Genomic DNA, 15,177 nt, shown 5'->3' on the forward strand with positions numbered 1-15,177 from the left:
GACCATAGCAACAAATCCGCCATGTTTTTTTTTACAAGTCAGCGACAAACGAAGCTACTTTACAAACATAAATGTGGCGCAAATGTTTGATTTTATGTGAAATAAGGACACATTTTAGCTGTCGGTGCCGTCAGCCCACAGTCTGACATTTTCAGCGACTTCTCAAGGTTGTTCTGACCCCGTTTTTGAGTCTCGGTCCATCGTAGGTAAGGCTTCAACAAGAAGGCATATCATTGGACAGCTCAGGGACAGTACATGCAGTAAAAACACACGCCATTAAACCTACTTTTAAAGCAGGGAAAGACCAGCGTTCTTAACGTGTTAGCTTTAATGTGTCTGCGCGCATGACACGTTTATATCATTTATTATTATGACTAAGATACCGTGGAATGCATTGTATCCGCAATAAGTACAGTCCTTCAGACAAACTGTCCTACTTTTTAGGACATGTTTTCGTGCATGTTTTATGCACATGCACGATTATCGTGACCAGAATGTTTTCTATTTACGATGCTAATATAGTTCTATAGATTCATAAACGTGAACTAGCAGAGCCTTCTGTCTTTAGTGTTCCTTTATTTGGTTCATATCCACAAGTTTTTTGAAAATATTCCGTGCACGTTGAATGGAAGTTGAACCAGTGTTGTAAAACCAGCAGGTTTTTTTTTTTATTATACATTGAAAGATTACAATAAGATAACTACAGATCATAAGGTCCTGCAATTAAAATAAAGATGCAGGCTCCCCCTTGTAGTACTTCAATATAAATCAATAGAACTGCCAGTGAGACAGTATTTTCATGTATAATAATAATTTCCAGCAGGCTGTACACTGAGAGATGTAATGCTGCCATTCACAGTACACACATCTTGAATCCCCCCCACTAGGGTTAGGTATAACTGCAATAGAATAGAATATGACATGGCTTAACTGTCCAGCCAAAAGAAGGACATTTTTCTTTGGTCCGAACATCCTTGCGATAAAGGAACTTTATCCAGATGTGTGTTAATATAATATATTGTCCCATCCACAATTTAGCTAGAGAAAGTATCTAGTTGCCTCTCATCAGCTGCTATAATAGGCCTCATTCAGTGTTTTCATTAAGTTGTGTGAGGTGTGAAGTCTGTACAGTCATGCAACACTGGTAAAATTGTTTTTCCAAATCAGTGGCAAGTGCATAGTATTATTTAATGCATGTATACCTACGTTTTGCAACAAAATGTTACACTCATAGATCACACATTTCCACCAAGAGTCAATGCACTTCCCTATTTCAAGTCTTAAATTCAGATTCAGATCACCACCAGAATCTAATAACTAACATCTCCATAACTGACAAACACAGCTTTGGCATGGTTAATACATTCTGCTTTCAAAAAGGTTCACCATACACTGTTTTTCAAGTTGTCCCCAGATCTTTGAAAATCATGGAGAAAGTGGGAGCATATGAGGTGGTGAAGGATGATGTGGAGGTCAGCTACAATCAAATAGAAGCATCCACTCCAAAAAAGAGGAAGAGCAAATCTCAAGAAGACACTGTTGAAAAACCCAAGAAGCCGCGGTGATTACCTTTGCCAAATGACATTAATGCACAGCTGTTATATCACTACACTGAGTACAGCTGCCTGAAAAGAGGAGCAGAGTTTTGTAAAAAAATGTCTTGACTTTAAATGTGGTTTCTGTTTGTCTTAGGTCTGCCTATCTGTTATACTACTTTGATGTTCACCAGACAACCCAACAGGAAGTACCTAATCTGCCACAGTCTGAGATCAACAAGCGAATCAGTGAGAGCTGGAAAAGGCTTAGTGTGGCTGAGAAAGCCTACTACCTGGAGAAGGCCAAGTTTGAGAAGGAGGGCATAGATACTGTAAGCTACTCCAACTTCCTTTGTTTTGTACAGACTAAACAATGCATCTGTGCTGCCTCAAATTCTATTAATCATTTAAATTAAAACTTTAGCTTCCTGTATTCACTGAAGGTTGAATTAAGTGACCAGTTTTTAAAGAATTGTGTAGGTGTACATAGTAACCATATATACATATTGCCCCATTACGAACTTCACAGCGCAAACATTTCTCATGTAAATAATGATTTAGATAACTATCCATGCTCAGTGGATAACCATCTATTATTATCTGTTTGGAATCATGATTCATAGTTGGATGAAGTTCAAAAAGTCTGGATTTATTAAGCCTTTTCCTCTGTTTGAAACATGTTTTTTTATGCAGTCAGCCCAAACCAGTTCTCTCTAAAAGGTTTGTTTGAACACTGGTTTCACTTTCACCTGCTGAGTGAACCACTGCTGTTTACTTCTATTGACATTGAAGGGATTTACTTAAGTCTGCTGTTATATCGACATATTCCATGATGTTTTTCTGAACAATCTGGCTAATATTAGAAAGCCTCCACATCTTCCGCCACTGACTAAAAACACATCTCTTTCGACTCTACCTCGATTAAGACAATTACAAGGCCAAAAAATAAAAAAGCACTTACTTGTACATCGCATTTATGACTAGTACTTTATAGTTTGGCTTACTTCTACCGCTTGTTTATACCCAAATGTTGAAATGCACTTATTGTAAGTCGCTTTGGATAAAAGTGTCTGCTAAATGACATGTAATGTAATGTAATGTAATGTAATATTATGTCTCTCTCAGTCCTCAGTCAGCCCCTCAAATGACCTGCCAGGCTTCCGCAAGATCCTCCCCAGAGCCAGCTATGTTCTCTTGTCCAAAAGCTGTCAGTCAGAGGTGAGCGTGGAGTCTCTGGACCCTCCAGCAGAAGGAGGCTTGTCCTCCGTCTCCCACACCCAAGAACCCCACTTCACTCATCTAGGGGTGGCTGGTGAGGTGGAACTTTCTGATTTGCCCATCGTTGATGACGAAGTAGCAGAGGAAACAGCGACGGTGTCTGGCCCCACAACTGTTCAAGGAATCCCATCTCCTGTTTCGGTCTCTGTCACTTCCAAAACCCCTGCTTCCACAGATGCCCAGTTCTCTACTGATCTTAGAGCAAATGGGGTCACACTGAAAGAAATTCAGACAAGAGCTGCTGGTAGTAGTTATGGTTGGGCGATGGTGCAGCATGTACATAGAGAACCTACTCAGATGGTTGCCATCATACCCTCCCAGGTGAGACTCAAATGACATTCAAAAGTTATGTAGTATCAAAAAGCAACTTGCACATAATTTGTTGACTCAACTTCTGCTTCTCTCCAGAACCTGTTAGAGACAGCTGTGAACTCTTTGGGCCCTCTGATGATGCTGTCTGTAGGAGCCAAAGTAGAACAAAGTGCCAAACCTTCATATAAAATGGTAAGCAACTGTTATACAGTACGTGCAGCTTGAAATGTCAGGATGGGATCAGGCCATCATGGGTTGTGTAGAGAAAATTAAAGTCAACATCGATAACTAAATTTGAACAATGTGATCCTAACTTTCATTTTTATTTGTTAGAGATTTTTTTTTATTTCTCAGAAAATAATGTGTGTATTCTTAATTTAAAAATGATTAGATTACTACATTTTTCTGATGTAGCCAAACAGATGCAAAGGATTATTTGGCATTTAAGGAACTATTCACTCAACTTAGCATCACCACCAACTAAGGTGGATGTAGTTAAAATAGTTAAGAACATTGAGTTGTTTTCCTCTTCCCTCCAGTCTGTGAAGACTTACACCAGGAGAGGTCGAGGGAGGTGTCTAAATCCTAAATGTTCATTTGTGTACGTCACCCGCCACAAGCCACCTACGTGCCCTGAATGTGGGAGCCGTTTGGGGGGGAAATGGATTCCTGCTGTGAGTGTTGAACAATGTCTGCACACCCAGATACGTAATGCTTAAAGTTTGGGAAAAACCACCGTGACATGAGTGCCGGTTTTGACCTGCGGTTTCAGTTAATCAACTTTGACTGCTTTCATCTATCAGGCAAAGAAAACGAAAGAGAAAGCAGCAGCATCAAAGAAGTTTTCACAGAAAGCTGAAACCAAGCCTGAAGAAAGCTGCCAGCCCACACAACTCCCTGCTCAAGGGGAGAATGCTGATGTTGGTAAAACAAACACCAGTGGGAGCAAAAAGCAAGCTCAAACTCAGCCGTGCTCCAGGAAGCAGTGTGCAGTTCCAGTCAAAACACCACCAGAGGGCAGAAGCACCACGCAACAGGAAGAAACCAAGTGAGTTTCAATGCCATCATTTTTGAGTAGTAGACAGAGATTAGGTCACATTCTGATATACTTTGTATTCTCTTGGTTACATGGGCTTTATTTATATGTTACTTGTATAATTTTTTATTTCTCTTCATCAACAATTCTGTTAATTTAAACTGCTGAATTTATACAAACACTTTTATAAACTGGAAAATATAGATTGAATAGAATCGTATCACCTGTTTTTATTGCATGGTTGTATAATAGTTTGTGCACCTTACACGAAACACACTCCTTGTGGTGTCTAGACAACTGAAAGATGGTCTTAAAGGCACCACAGTTCAAGGTCAAGACAGAAGCAATGTCACTGTTCAGAAGAGGCCTGTGAGGCCAATCCTCCCTGCCTATTATAACACAGGTGAGTTAAAGCATGCAGTACACAGGACATGTTTTGTTGGTGGTGTTGGTGGTTGGATTTACACATTTCCTTGTGTTTGTGTTTATGTTTTCAGGCAGTGCCTTGTTACAGATCATAACTGTCCCACCTGACAAAGGAAAATATCAGACTGCAAACACCAACAAATCATCATCTGGTACTGTTTAGGTCCCTTTATCTGTAAATATACTTAATCTTTCAGTTTCTTATGTGCTCAGCTAATGTTTTTTGTGCAATTATAAGGAGAGAGTGAGGTGTCTGCCGAAGTATCTGCACTTTTTGATTATTTTCTCTGTGTGCAGCTTCCAGGGAGAGTTTCTCAGGTCTCAAACCCAGCACTTTGAAGCAGCTCGGCCAGACGGTCCCAACAGCCTCACTCAAGCAGGTTAACAAATGCATACGAAGGCACGCTGACATATACACTGATGGTGAATGATGAGATTCATCATCTTCATGTCCTTCCATAGGATTTTGCAGCCTCAGCAGATGGAGGCCAGACTGTGTCCTCACTGACAGATGGGAGGATGAATTTACTGTCAGTGGTGCCTTTCAAGGAGCGCACTGTCTCTAAATTTGTCAGTATACAACAGTTTCTTGTGCAGTTTAACTCTTCATAAACTCTATTATTTCATGAAGTTACATTTAAAGTTCTTAATTAGGTTAGGATTCTGTCTTGTTTGTTTATGTGTCTTGGTTTGTGTTTGTCTTTATTTATAGGACTTGGGACTATCCACAGCGCGAGGCAGGGGTCGGTGTAAAAATCTGTCCTGTGATTTTATGTACAAGAACAGACATAAACCCGCTGTGTGCCCCAAATGCGGTTGTGAGCTAACACAGAAGAACACCAAGGGGGCAAAGGTGAAAACTTAAATCCTCCAGATTGATCTGAAGTGCAGATACTGTGAGATTAGTTCCTCTTGACTCCATTTAGGGGTCCTCAGCACAACCTTGGATGCATGGGTGACTTCTGCTCAGCACTCATAAATTTAGATTTGGAACTGATGACAACAGGCCTTTGATGTCAAACCATAAATCCTTGCTGTTTTTCCTTGAACACTTTGAAGCAAGCGTGCCTTCTTTTACACCCATGCCAAACTTTTCCTCGCTAAATTTAAATGAATTGAACAAATGTAATATACTGCTTCCTCTTCCGTTCATCTTTTTTCCTTGCATGAGTAATGAATCACTTTCACCCAAGTTAATATGGACAATTTGCTCATATATATTTTTTTTTCCAGACTGGGACTCTACTAGATCCATATCAGCCTCTAAGTCCTGCTCAGAAGGACGTCCAGCGACAAAATACACTGCAGCTACTGCGCCGGTCGGTGCAGATTCCTGAAAGTGAGTCTGAGCTTCAGGAAACGTTGAACCACATCCACGAGCTCAATGGTCTCCAGATCATCTTGATTCAACCAGGGCACCAGGAACATGAAGACAGTGTAGGGACGGAGACACTGGTCGAGACTGGGTGGCCTCAGTTCTATGAATCAGCAGCTTCTCACTGTGGCTTGTGTAACTACCCACTTTTCAAAGGAGGTCAGAGGTGAGAAAACGGGCAGTGAGATGGAAAGAATGTTTTGATCTGTGTTAAAGACAGGAGGTAGATCAAAGTTAGGTATTTTATGGGTTGACTCTTTTTTTCTAGCTACCCTTCTATTATTTGATTTCTGAACACAAGGTGAGCCAAAGTGAGTGATTTTGCAGTGAAATGTTTTAAATTTGTAAACCCAAAAACAATCAACATCAGCTTTTGTTGTATTGTCCCTAAATGACATAAAATCACCACTATCAAATGTGAATGACCATGTGTCAATCATTATAGAGTATGACACATGGATGGCATTAAATCATTTGTAATGGGGTTATGAGGGGTATTTCCTGCTCTATCTCCACAGTATCAGTCAAAGTCTTTTATCTTAATTCTTCACGTTACACTTTTGCATGTACATATTCAGTTGTCTTTTACTGGGGAATAATTAACAACCACTGTGACAACTGTGAAACTGTGTGTGTGTGATGGTGGTTGTAGCACCGTTGCAGGACAGATGGACTGCTGGCTCCTGACTGAGACACTGATTCAGACAGCTTCTATCCAGCTCAAAGTGTGTCTCAACGTTCAGTGTCTAGCTCTGCACAGCTTTACCGACCTGCATCCAGGTAAACGGCAACACCAACAACCACATTTTATTTCTATTATTGAATGTTAAGCAGCAGAGTACAATTTTGTCCTCCTTTATCTAGTAGGATACCGATGGAGTACCTCAAACACAATCACTGTCATTTGACCATTTTTAATTGACCTTATGGGGGCGGCGCAACTATGAATCATGTGTGCACAGTGTACAACATCCAAGATCAGTAGTGCCTTTGAACTTGCTGTGCACAAGTTCTGCTCTCATTTAAGGGGTAAATGTTTAACATGTTATTTTATTATTTATTACATTTTATTACATTTAGTAGCAAAAACTATTATATTTATGGAAGAAAATCTGGTCCATGTCCACATTATACATAGTGATACATTAAATGTACAGCATGTTGTATTTTGACTTCTTTATTGTACACCACTCAGCCACAACAATAAAACAGGTGACTGGTTTTAATGTTGTGACTGAGCAGTGTGTGTTTTTGACTTTGTGAAGTCATGAAGTTACAGATTACAGATTGCTTGGAATTTAATTCTTGTAACAATTTGAACCACTTGCCTGTTTGCGTGTTGTGGCTGATCGGTGTGTGTGTGTGTGTGTGAGAATGTACTAAAGGTCCAGTTGCAAGAGGAGACACTGTTAGTCAGCCTTGTCTTAACTGTTGCAGACTCATTCACCACGTCAAGCCTCTTCACTTTCAACACAGACATGTGAAACTGTAGTAAAGGTAAATGAGTGAGACAAAAAATGTGAAAATGTGCATTTTCATTAGAAAATACGCTGACAGCACAAGCCTGTGTTCTTTGCAATCTCTGCTCTGCTCCTTTATTTTGATTTACCGCTATTGATGGTAAGATGATAATGTTTTGGATTTGTTTTGTGGAGCAGGAAAAAAAGTTTTTGAAGTTTATGAAGACAATTTTTTTTCAGGAAGGAGTGGCTTTAAGGCTTTGAATTGTTTGGCGTGGCATTTTTGTTCAGGCAATGTGAGAGCATGAGACAACGGTGGACAGTGAGTGTCTCACACCAAAAGAGAATATGTGGCACTCAGTGAGCAACAGCACCACTTCTTATATGTGTAGTATAAAGTGTATATAATTCATATTTTACTTAATAATATTAATTAGACCACAGATTTAATAACAGGCATATATTATTTAACTGTATTAAATGTCATAGTATAAATAGGCAATGTCACTTTTTAATAGTTTAATAAGTTGTGTAGTTGTGCAGCCAGAGCTCCACCACCACCTGTAGACAAGCGTTTACAGCGTTCTGGAAGCGTTTATTAGGACATTTCCAAACCGGATAATTATTTCTTGGTTCCTTTCTTAGTTGAAGTCAAGTTTCAGGTTTAAATTGTTTGTATTACTGCTTTCTCCTTTAAAGCCCATCACTCTTCCCTGTGCCCCAAAGATCCAGCATAGCAACACGCATTATTTCACATGTTATCTGCTGTGCCTGTCCGTTGTGGTGTGTGTGTGTGTGTGTGTGTGTGTCTTGTATGTGCTTGGTCCTTGTAACAGAACACACGGTAACAGCAGTGTCCTGTCACAGTGTGCAAAGCGCATATAAATGGCTTCTCCTTCTACTCTGTCACATTTTTCTGAGATTCAAATGTGGATTTGATTTGTTGTTTCTTTGTTTTTGTTTCTTGATTTTCTGAAAAGGTTTGTTCAACATTGGGAATAAACTTTTGGTGAGCATTGACCTGTTCCTGAAGATTAGAGAAAATATCAAACTGGGTCACGCTCCCCCTCAGGCCGCCAGGACGACTCTAGACCACATCCACAATCATTCAGGTGAATTCTTGACTACACTCCACATAACATGCATATTTGTTCACGTACTGTAGGGGAATTAATTAGCTAGTGTCGCAACAAGAACTACAGGGAAAAGACTACAGATGAATCGCTCAGGAAGTAAAACAAACGAATGAAGCTGCAGCTTTGCTGAGGGACGATAAGAAATAATTCAGCTGTCTCTGTGTCATAGAATCACTCTGTCTGTGTCTGAAATGACACAGGGGGAGTTTTTGTTTGCATATGTTAACGCTGCATCCTGGTTCATTCATGTGGCCAAACCTATTATACAGCTTGTGTGAAACTGAGAAGCCAACGAAACAGGAACTCCAACAAACTGTTACATGAACACATTCTTTTGATGTGAAAATAACAAAATAAATCTACAAGTCACGTTAGTGAAGGAACCTTCTTTGCATTCATTCGATTCCCAGTCAAGATACCCTGGTAGGAGCTGCTTTACATCATTAAGATGATTAAGTTGATTATTATAATTGGTTGACAAGCTTAGAATTCTAAGTATTACATTTTATTCGTCACTATTGGCAATGTTGTTACTCCAGTGTTTCACTGCAAGTTTTCTGTGAATCTCACTGTTTTCCTCATTCGTATCAGTCCATGCATTGAGCCCAGAGGAGTTCTCTCAAATCCAGGAGCTCCTCCTGAGCGGTTACTGGGCCTTTGAATGTCTGACAATGCGGGATTACAACGATATGATCTGTGGGATTTGTGGTGTCGCTCCCAAGCTGGAGATAGCGCAACGATATGCAAACAACGTGCTGGAGCTCAAGAATGTGGAGGTGATGGAACAATTGCAAAATTAGACCCATTTATTAGAGATGTGCATCTAGTGGTAGCCGTCTTAACTGTACCGTCTTCACAGTTTACTTGGCCTGAGTATTCAGTCTCTGATGAGGTCCACGTGGATGAATTCTGGCTCACCATGGAGAGTGAGGCCCTCGAGCAGGCAGCTTTCCCCACTGATATCCCCATCACACGTGTGGACGCTTCCATCATTGCCCCCTTCATCCCCCCTCTGATGAGGAGTCCCACCGTTATCAACACAGAGAAAGACAAAGCCTTGTCACACACACAGTCGCCCTCAGGTACAAGTAAAGATTAATTTCAGAACAATCTTATGCTTTGTGTAGCGATATAGATCATAATATTGATAATATATGTTCATAGTATCATATGCTTTCTGCAAATTTCATGCAACATTTCCAGTTTCTATTAACCCTGTGTCAGTGTTATGTTGCATGCAGCACTGACTGACATTATTAATAGATTTCCATAAGTTGTGTACTTACTTTATGCATCATTATCTTTAGCTGTGTTTTGGTTGCGGTGAATTATGTTTGACCCAGTTTTTTTCTTTGTTCCTTTTCTTTGATTTCCTTCATCCGTGTCAGGAGATCCATCCGTTTTGGTGCGTTTCATTCACGATGGGCAGCTGAGGCTGGACAAGATTGAGGATCACAGCGAGGATGAGCTGAGAGCAATTCTGGACAGCTGCGGGGCGAACATCATCCCGGGCTCCTCTAAGGTGTGTGGTGAGCGAAGCATGTGCTTTGTTAATGGACTGTAAAATGTTAAGATAGTAACTCAGTGTCATTGTGGGGGAAACACACAATGACCATTTGAAAAGATGAAACAAGGAACTCTGCAGCATCACCCCCGCAACCCTGAGGCTGATGAGGTTTAGGGTCCTGTTCAGAAGTATTTCAGCCAGTTGCCTGTGGTCTGTTTGCAAGGATGGAAGCTGAAAGATTATTTCCTCATTAATTTCATTAAGTGTGTTTGAAACTCTTGACACACTTGTATCAACAATGTGTCTGTTTGTTTGAAAAACAAGCCTCCTTTCTGTCTTGTTTTGTGATAGAATGAGCTCCTGGCTTCACTGGTCTCCTTGTACAGGCTTGTTCATACTGGCATCTCCACCGCACCACAGCCTCCCCCACAACTCACTGCTGGTAAACTGTCAAAGGTCTGCCCACACAAGGTAAATGCAGTAACCGACAAGCTCTTTGACCCCTTTCAGACCTGGTATTAACATCTGTCCTGAGTGATCTGGTCACATGCTCCTCTGGTCTTTTCTTTTTCTCGCTCTCTCCCTCTCACTGTCACTTGCATACACACACACACAGATTCGTGCAACTATCCTTTTAAGGACTCGCAGTGACTTAGCAATGCCTTTTCCCTCTTTTTTCCCTATCACGCTGACAGCAGATACACGTGTACAGCCAGGCTCATTTAAAAACACAATTATGTTCTTGCTAGCGCTCCGTGACATCAGTGTATAGGGAGGGGATTGTAGATCTGAACATGTGGTTACAGGAGATGCATCCAGGAAGCATTTTATGGGCTGGCGTGATCAGTCGTGCTCAAATCTGTCCACTTGCGATCATATTACTGAGGACGGATGCTACCAGGTGTGAATGAGGCCTTTGTATTAAATCTTGGATGCTGTTGTAAATGATGTATTTTCAAATATTCCCGTATGTTCTCATATGTCAGCCAGTTCTTGTGACGTTCCTGTTTGCAGGTGGTGTGCGGCTCCAAGTACCTGGTGAAAGGAGAGACGGCTCGGGATCACGTCGACCTGCTGCTGTCCTCGCGCTACTGGCCGCCAGTCTATGTCAGCGATTGTGCCAAGCAGGTGGCGCTCTGTACTGACTTACAGTATCCGGAGCTGGCAACACTGATGTGGGGCAGAAACCAAGGCTGCTTCTGTGACCCCTTTGAAAAACCAGAGGTGGGTGAAGTCAGTGTCACACATTTACTTATTCAGGAAAAATAGTTAGAAGCATATTCTTTTTAATTTTATGGTACACTTTAAGTTTAAAAATGAAGGCTTGTAATGCATCCATTCATGGTGACAAGCAGTGGCCTGAGACGCAAGGATAAACTGGTTTGTGACATCAATATCTGAATGATAACAACTTCATCTGAAAACTGAACAATCCACGTTCAGACGAGCATTTTATTGTAGAAGTAATCTGCGTAAATATTAACACGCCTAAAAGCACACACAGATAAGCACAGATAACCATAATCATAACCATACACCTGCTCAGCCATACCTGTGTGTGTCAGCAGGAAGCCGATCCCCCTCCTCTGTAGTTGTTTGCTTAGTTTCAAAAAGTGATACTGATGAGAAACCACAATGGTAAGAACATGGTTACTTTGGTTGTGAGTGTATAGAAAAAGTGAAACTGACACAAAAAGTACATTTAAAAGGAGCTTTGTGTTCACAGATGAAACTCAGTTTCAAACCAAAACAGAGTTGGCAGAAATGTTCCATTTGCGGATCTTAAAAAACGCCTTGGGTCATGTGGACATGATCTGTATTTTGAAGATGTATTTATGTATTTTTAAACAAAAATAGATGTAGCTTTCCATTCATGAATTACCAGTTTGAGTGGCCAAAAGTCACAGTAGCCTAAAAAAAACCTCTTTCTTCAGCCTCTGGAATTAAGCAAACAAACTTTGTACTTTCTATCTTCATCTACAGCATTCTTCTGTTGGCAGAATTTCAATTTAAAAAAAGGTCATTACTTTTGGGAGAAAAAGCTCAGTTTGGTTTTTCCTTTAATTCCTCAGTTTGTGTCCTGCGCTGAGCTACAGGACCAGCCGTACAGCGCTGACCTTTGTTTGGTAGCAGAGAACCAGCAGGTTCATCCCATCACCAAGTCTTCGTCTCGCTGGCTGGTTAATCCGCCTGGAGCAGAGCAGCCTGTGGACCCTCTCGCTCCAGAACACCGCTCATTGTCCCTCTGCAGAGACCTGGAGCCCTACGTCAGCCTGGTGGCTGAGCTGGAGAAAGAGAAGGAAGAGGAGGAACAGACGGATAAAGAATGCACGGAGGAATCAGAGGACTGTTCCTCTGTGAGCTCTGCACGGTGGAAACCCATGGTTTTTAACAACACAGCCTATTACTACCTGTACAACCGCCTGGTAGATTTCCTCACCAGCAGGGACGTCGTGAACCAGCAGATCAACCAAGTGGTGAAGGTGTGTCAGCCTGGAGAGGTGGTGATCAGGGACGCTCTGTACCGGTTAGGAGTGGCAAAGATTAAGCAAGAAGAAGGAGAAGGATATGGAACTGAGGGACAGACACAAGAGGGAGAAACAGAGATCTATGAGGTCGTTATGTCGTAATAACGTTAGTGAGGATGCATAAAACAGCGTATGGGTTAGCATATGGATAGACTTGTGTGTAAAAGTGGCCGTAAGCAAAGAGATGGAGTGCAGACTGAGTGCTGCTAGAGGGCCCAGAAGACTGAAAGAGACACAACTCGAACCTCAAGAATAACTTCGGTAGCAGAAATTATGAGAGAATATTTTATTGTTAGTCGTCGACAAACCTTCTTCATCACAACACTGCCGACGGCTTTTACTCGTGTGAAGCAAAAGACTAAAATGTTGAAGAAAAATTCACATAACATGATATTTATTTTTTCAGTAAGTCGGTTAAATACGTGGTCATGGAGAACATCAATGAGCAGACCCAAATATTTTTGGAACGGTTCAATAAAGTGTATGCAAATGTGATTGAAAGAATGAAAACGATTAGTTCATAACTAAGTTATACAGTACAATGTCACCATCAGGAAAAGTTGCGGTTTAGTATTTATTGCTATTTTATATTGAGAGACATTTTTTTTTACCTCTGATCCTTTTGGATGGTGATGATGGAATATTAATGTGATGAGGAACCTTGTGGCCTTTTGTTTTATTTAGCGTCATCCTCTCTGAGTAGATGTATTCAAGGACTCTGTCGGTCTGTTGTCTTGGCTCATGCCTGTGAACCATAAACTGAATTTGGACATTTTCCTACAACTGTCTGTTGGAGATGTATTTGAGAATACAGATGTCTAAATTAAGTCCTGTGCTTGATCGAGGCTCCACTCTTCACCTTCCTCAAAGCATCTGATCCGACTAAGTTCTAGACATTATCCAGATCTTCATATCTGAGAGCATCTGTAAAGATAGAGGATTGATGTCCTGTGAAATCATGTCCTGCTTTAGTGTTTTGTGTTTTGCACGTCGACCTGCTGCTGCCGTCGCACTACTCACCGCAGCTCACAGGTTGTGACGGGAAGTGGCAGGTCAATTTCATGACGGCCATAAACCTAAACACAAGAGCGTTTCCTCCTCATATCTTGAGCCAAACTACCAACAGTAGTTACTATCATTGCTTTATCAGTCATGTGAGGCATTAGATGCGACTGATGTCACGGTTGTCTTGAGCGCCGTGGAGCGAAAAGGCTGCCGATTGTGTAAACGAAGACGACGGACCGCATCTTGGTCATTAAAACTTGAGAATACACATAAAATATTTATTTTATGAAGCTCATAATGATTGTCCCGCCATCGTTACACACTGTGTAGCAGTGTGGCCCCCGTGCTTTTTTTTTCATGATCTCATGTTGTTTCTTCTAACTTTGGACTCCCTAGTATAATTTATTTGTAGACCAAAATATCACATTGACTCTAATTGTGGGTTCTTTATTTTTTCCTCAAGCAAAGTCATCAGGAGCTATGAATAAACAGATTGTGTGAAAATTTAAATCCCACAGAGGGAGGTTTTCCTTTTCTTTTCTTTTTAAATACTTAATATTAGGCTACTAATATTTTTTATCGGTGCAGTGTGATGGGATGTGTAGACATACCACACCCTCCTGAGTGTCGGCTTTTTGTTGACACTTTGCTGCTGGTACCTCTTTATATTTGCTTTATTTGTTTACAGTCAATCTGAAACACAACCATTCACCATTACTAAGGGAAAGTAACATTTTACATTACAGTACAGTAACAACATGGTAATAGCATGGTTATGATCATTTCCAATCTTGACCTGGATATTGCTTTGGAAATAATGATATTATCTCACCATCTCCACACCATTACCATTATTATCACCAGCCTGCAAATCACATTAAAAATAAAAATAATTATTGTCAAAATATTGCCTCCCGATTGCAATATTCTTACCATACTGCTACCAAATAGTTACTATACTGTATATACCATATTGTAAGGTGTTTGTGTAATTGCTTATTGGAAGAATCAATCAGGATTTGAAGCAGAGAGACTCTGGCAGAGGACTAATGAGTCACAACACTCTGATGTCCTGCACTCCACTCTGGCACATTTGAAAAATAAAACAAGAATTCTGGTAGCAATGAACAAAACCAGACAAAGGAGGGAGAACATTTATACGTTCTGCAGGGTCAGGGTACCAAAGTATAATCCATATTTCTGACAAAACCAAAATACGGAAACAGCGCCCTTTCCTTTTTTGTATTGAAAAAAAAACGGATTTTCCTCGAAAAAACGAAAAAAACAAAAACAAATAATGACCCAAATTTTTTTCGTTTCTCATTTATTGCTAAAATGTTGATGAGTGTGTTGTTTTTGTTCACAAAGCAAACATGAGTTTGAATGATTTCTTTGTTTTTATGGAGCAAAGAAAACTGAAAATGTTGCCATTTATGAAGCTGTAGAATCAGAAAGCTTGATTTCATTCTTTAAAAAAACAATAGTTTGTTGTTCGTTTACCCCTGACATGGAAATGTGTCATGATGGATGATATTATGTTTATTGGCAGATATTGGCTTTAAAAAGTTTTATGGGATAT

At 40.5% G+C, this 15,177-nt stretch overlaps 1 protein-coding gene across 1 annotated transcript; it reads left to right on the forward strand.

Moving 5' to 3' along the window:
* The first annotated feature begins 31 nt into the window (after positions 1 to 31).
* On the forward strand, positions 32 to 14,113 carry hmgxb3 (HMG box domain containing 3). The gene is made up of 21 exons (XM_058650352.1): positions 32 to 206; positions 1,405 to 1,561; positions 1,693 to 1,867; positions 2,661 to 3,134; positions 3,222 to 3,317; positions 3,665 to 3,799; positions 3,929 to 4,173; positions 4,455 to 4,564; positions 4,659 to 4,739; positions 4,885 to 4,967; positions 5,050 to 5,157; positions 5,300 to 5,440; positions 5,821 to 6,128; positions 6,615 to 6,742; positions 8,403 to 8,534; positions 9,150 to 9,334; positions 9,418 to 9,640; positions 9,947 to 10,080; positions 10,417 to 10,536; positions 11,080 to 11,289; positions 12,138 to 14,113. Exons 2-21 carry the CDS (start codon positions 1,428 to 1,430, stop codon positions 12,693 to 12,695), a joined length of 3,780 nt encoding a protein of 1,259 aa, XP_058506335.1. The 5' UTR covers positions 32 to 206; positions 1,405 to 1,427; the 3' UTR covers positions 12,696 to 14,113.
* Positions 14,114 to 15,177: the final 1,064 nt, after the last annotated feature.

The sequence above is a fragment of the Solea solea genome, chromosome 14 (genome assembly GCF_958295425.1).
Source record: "Solea solea chromosome 14, fSolSol10.1, whole genome shotgun sequence".
NCBI lineage: Eukaryota > Metazoa > Chordata > Actinopteri > Pleuronectiformes > Soleidae > Solea > Solea solea.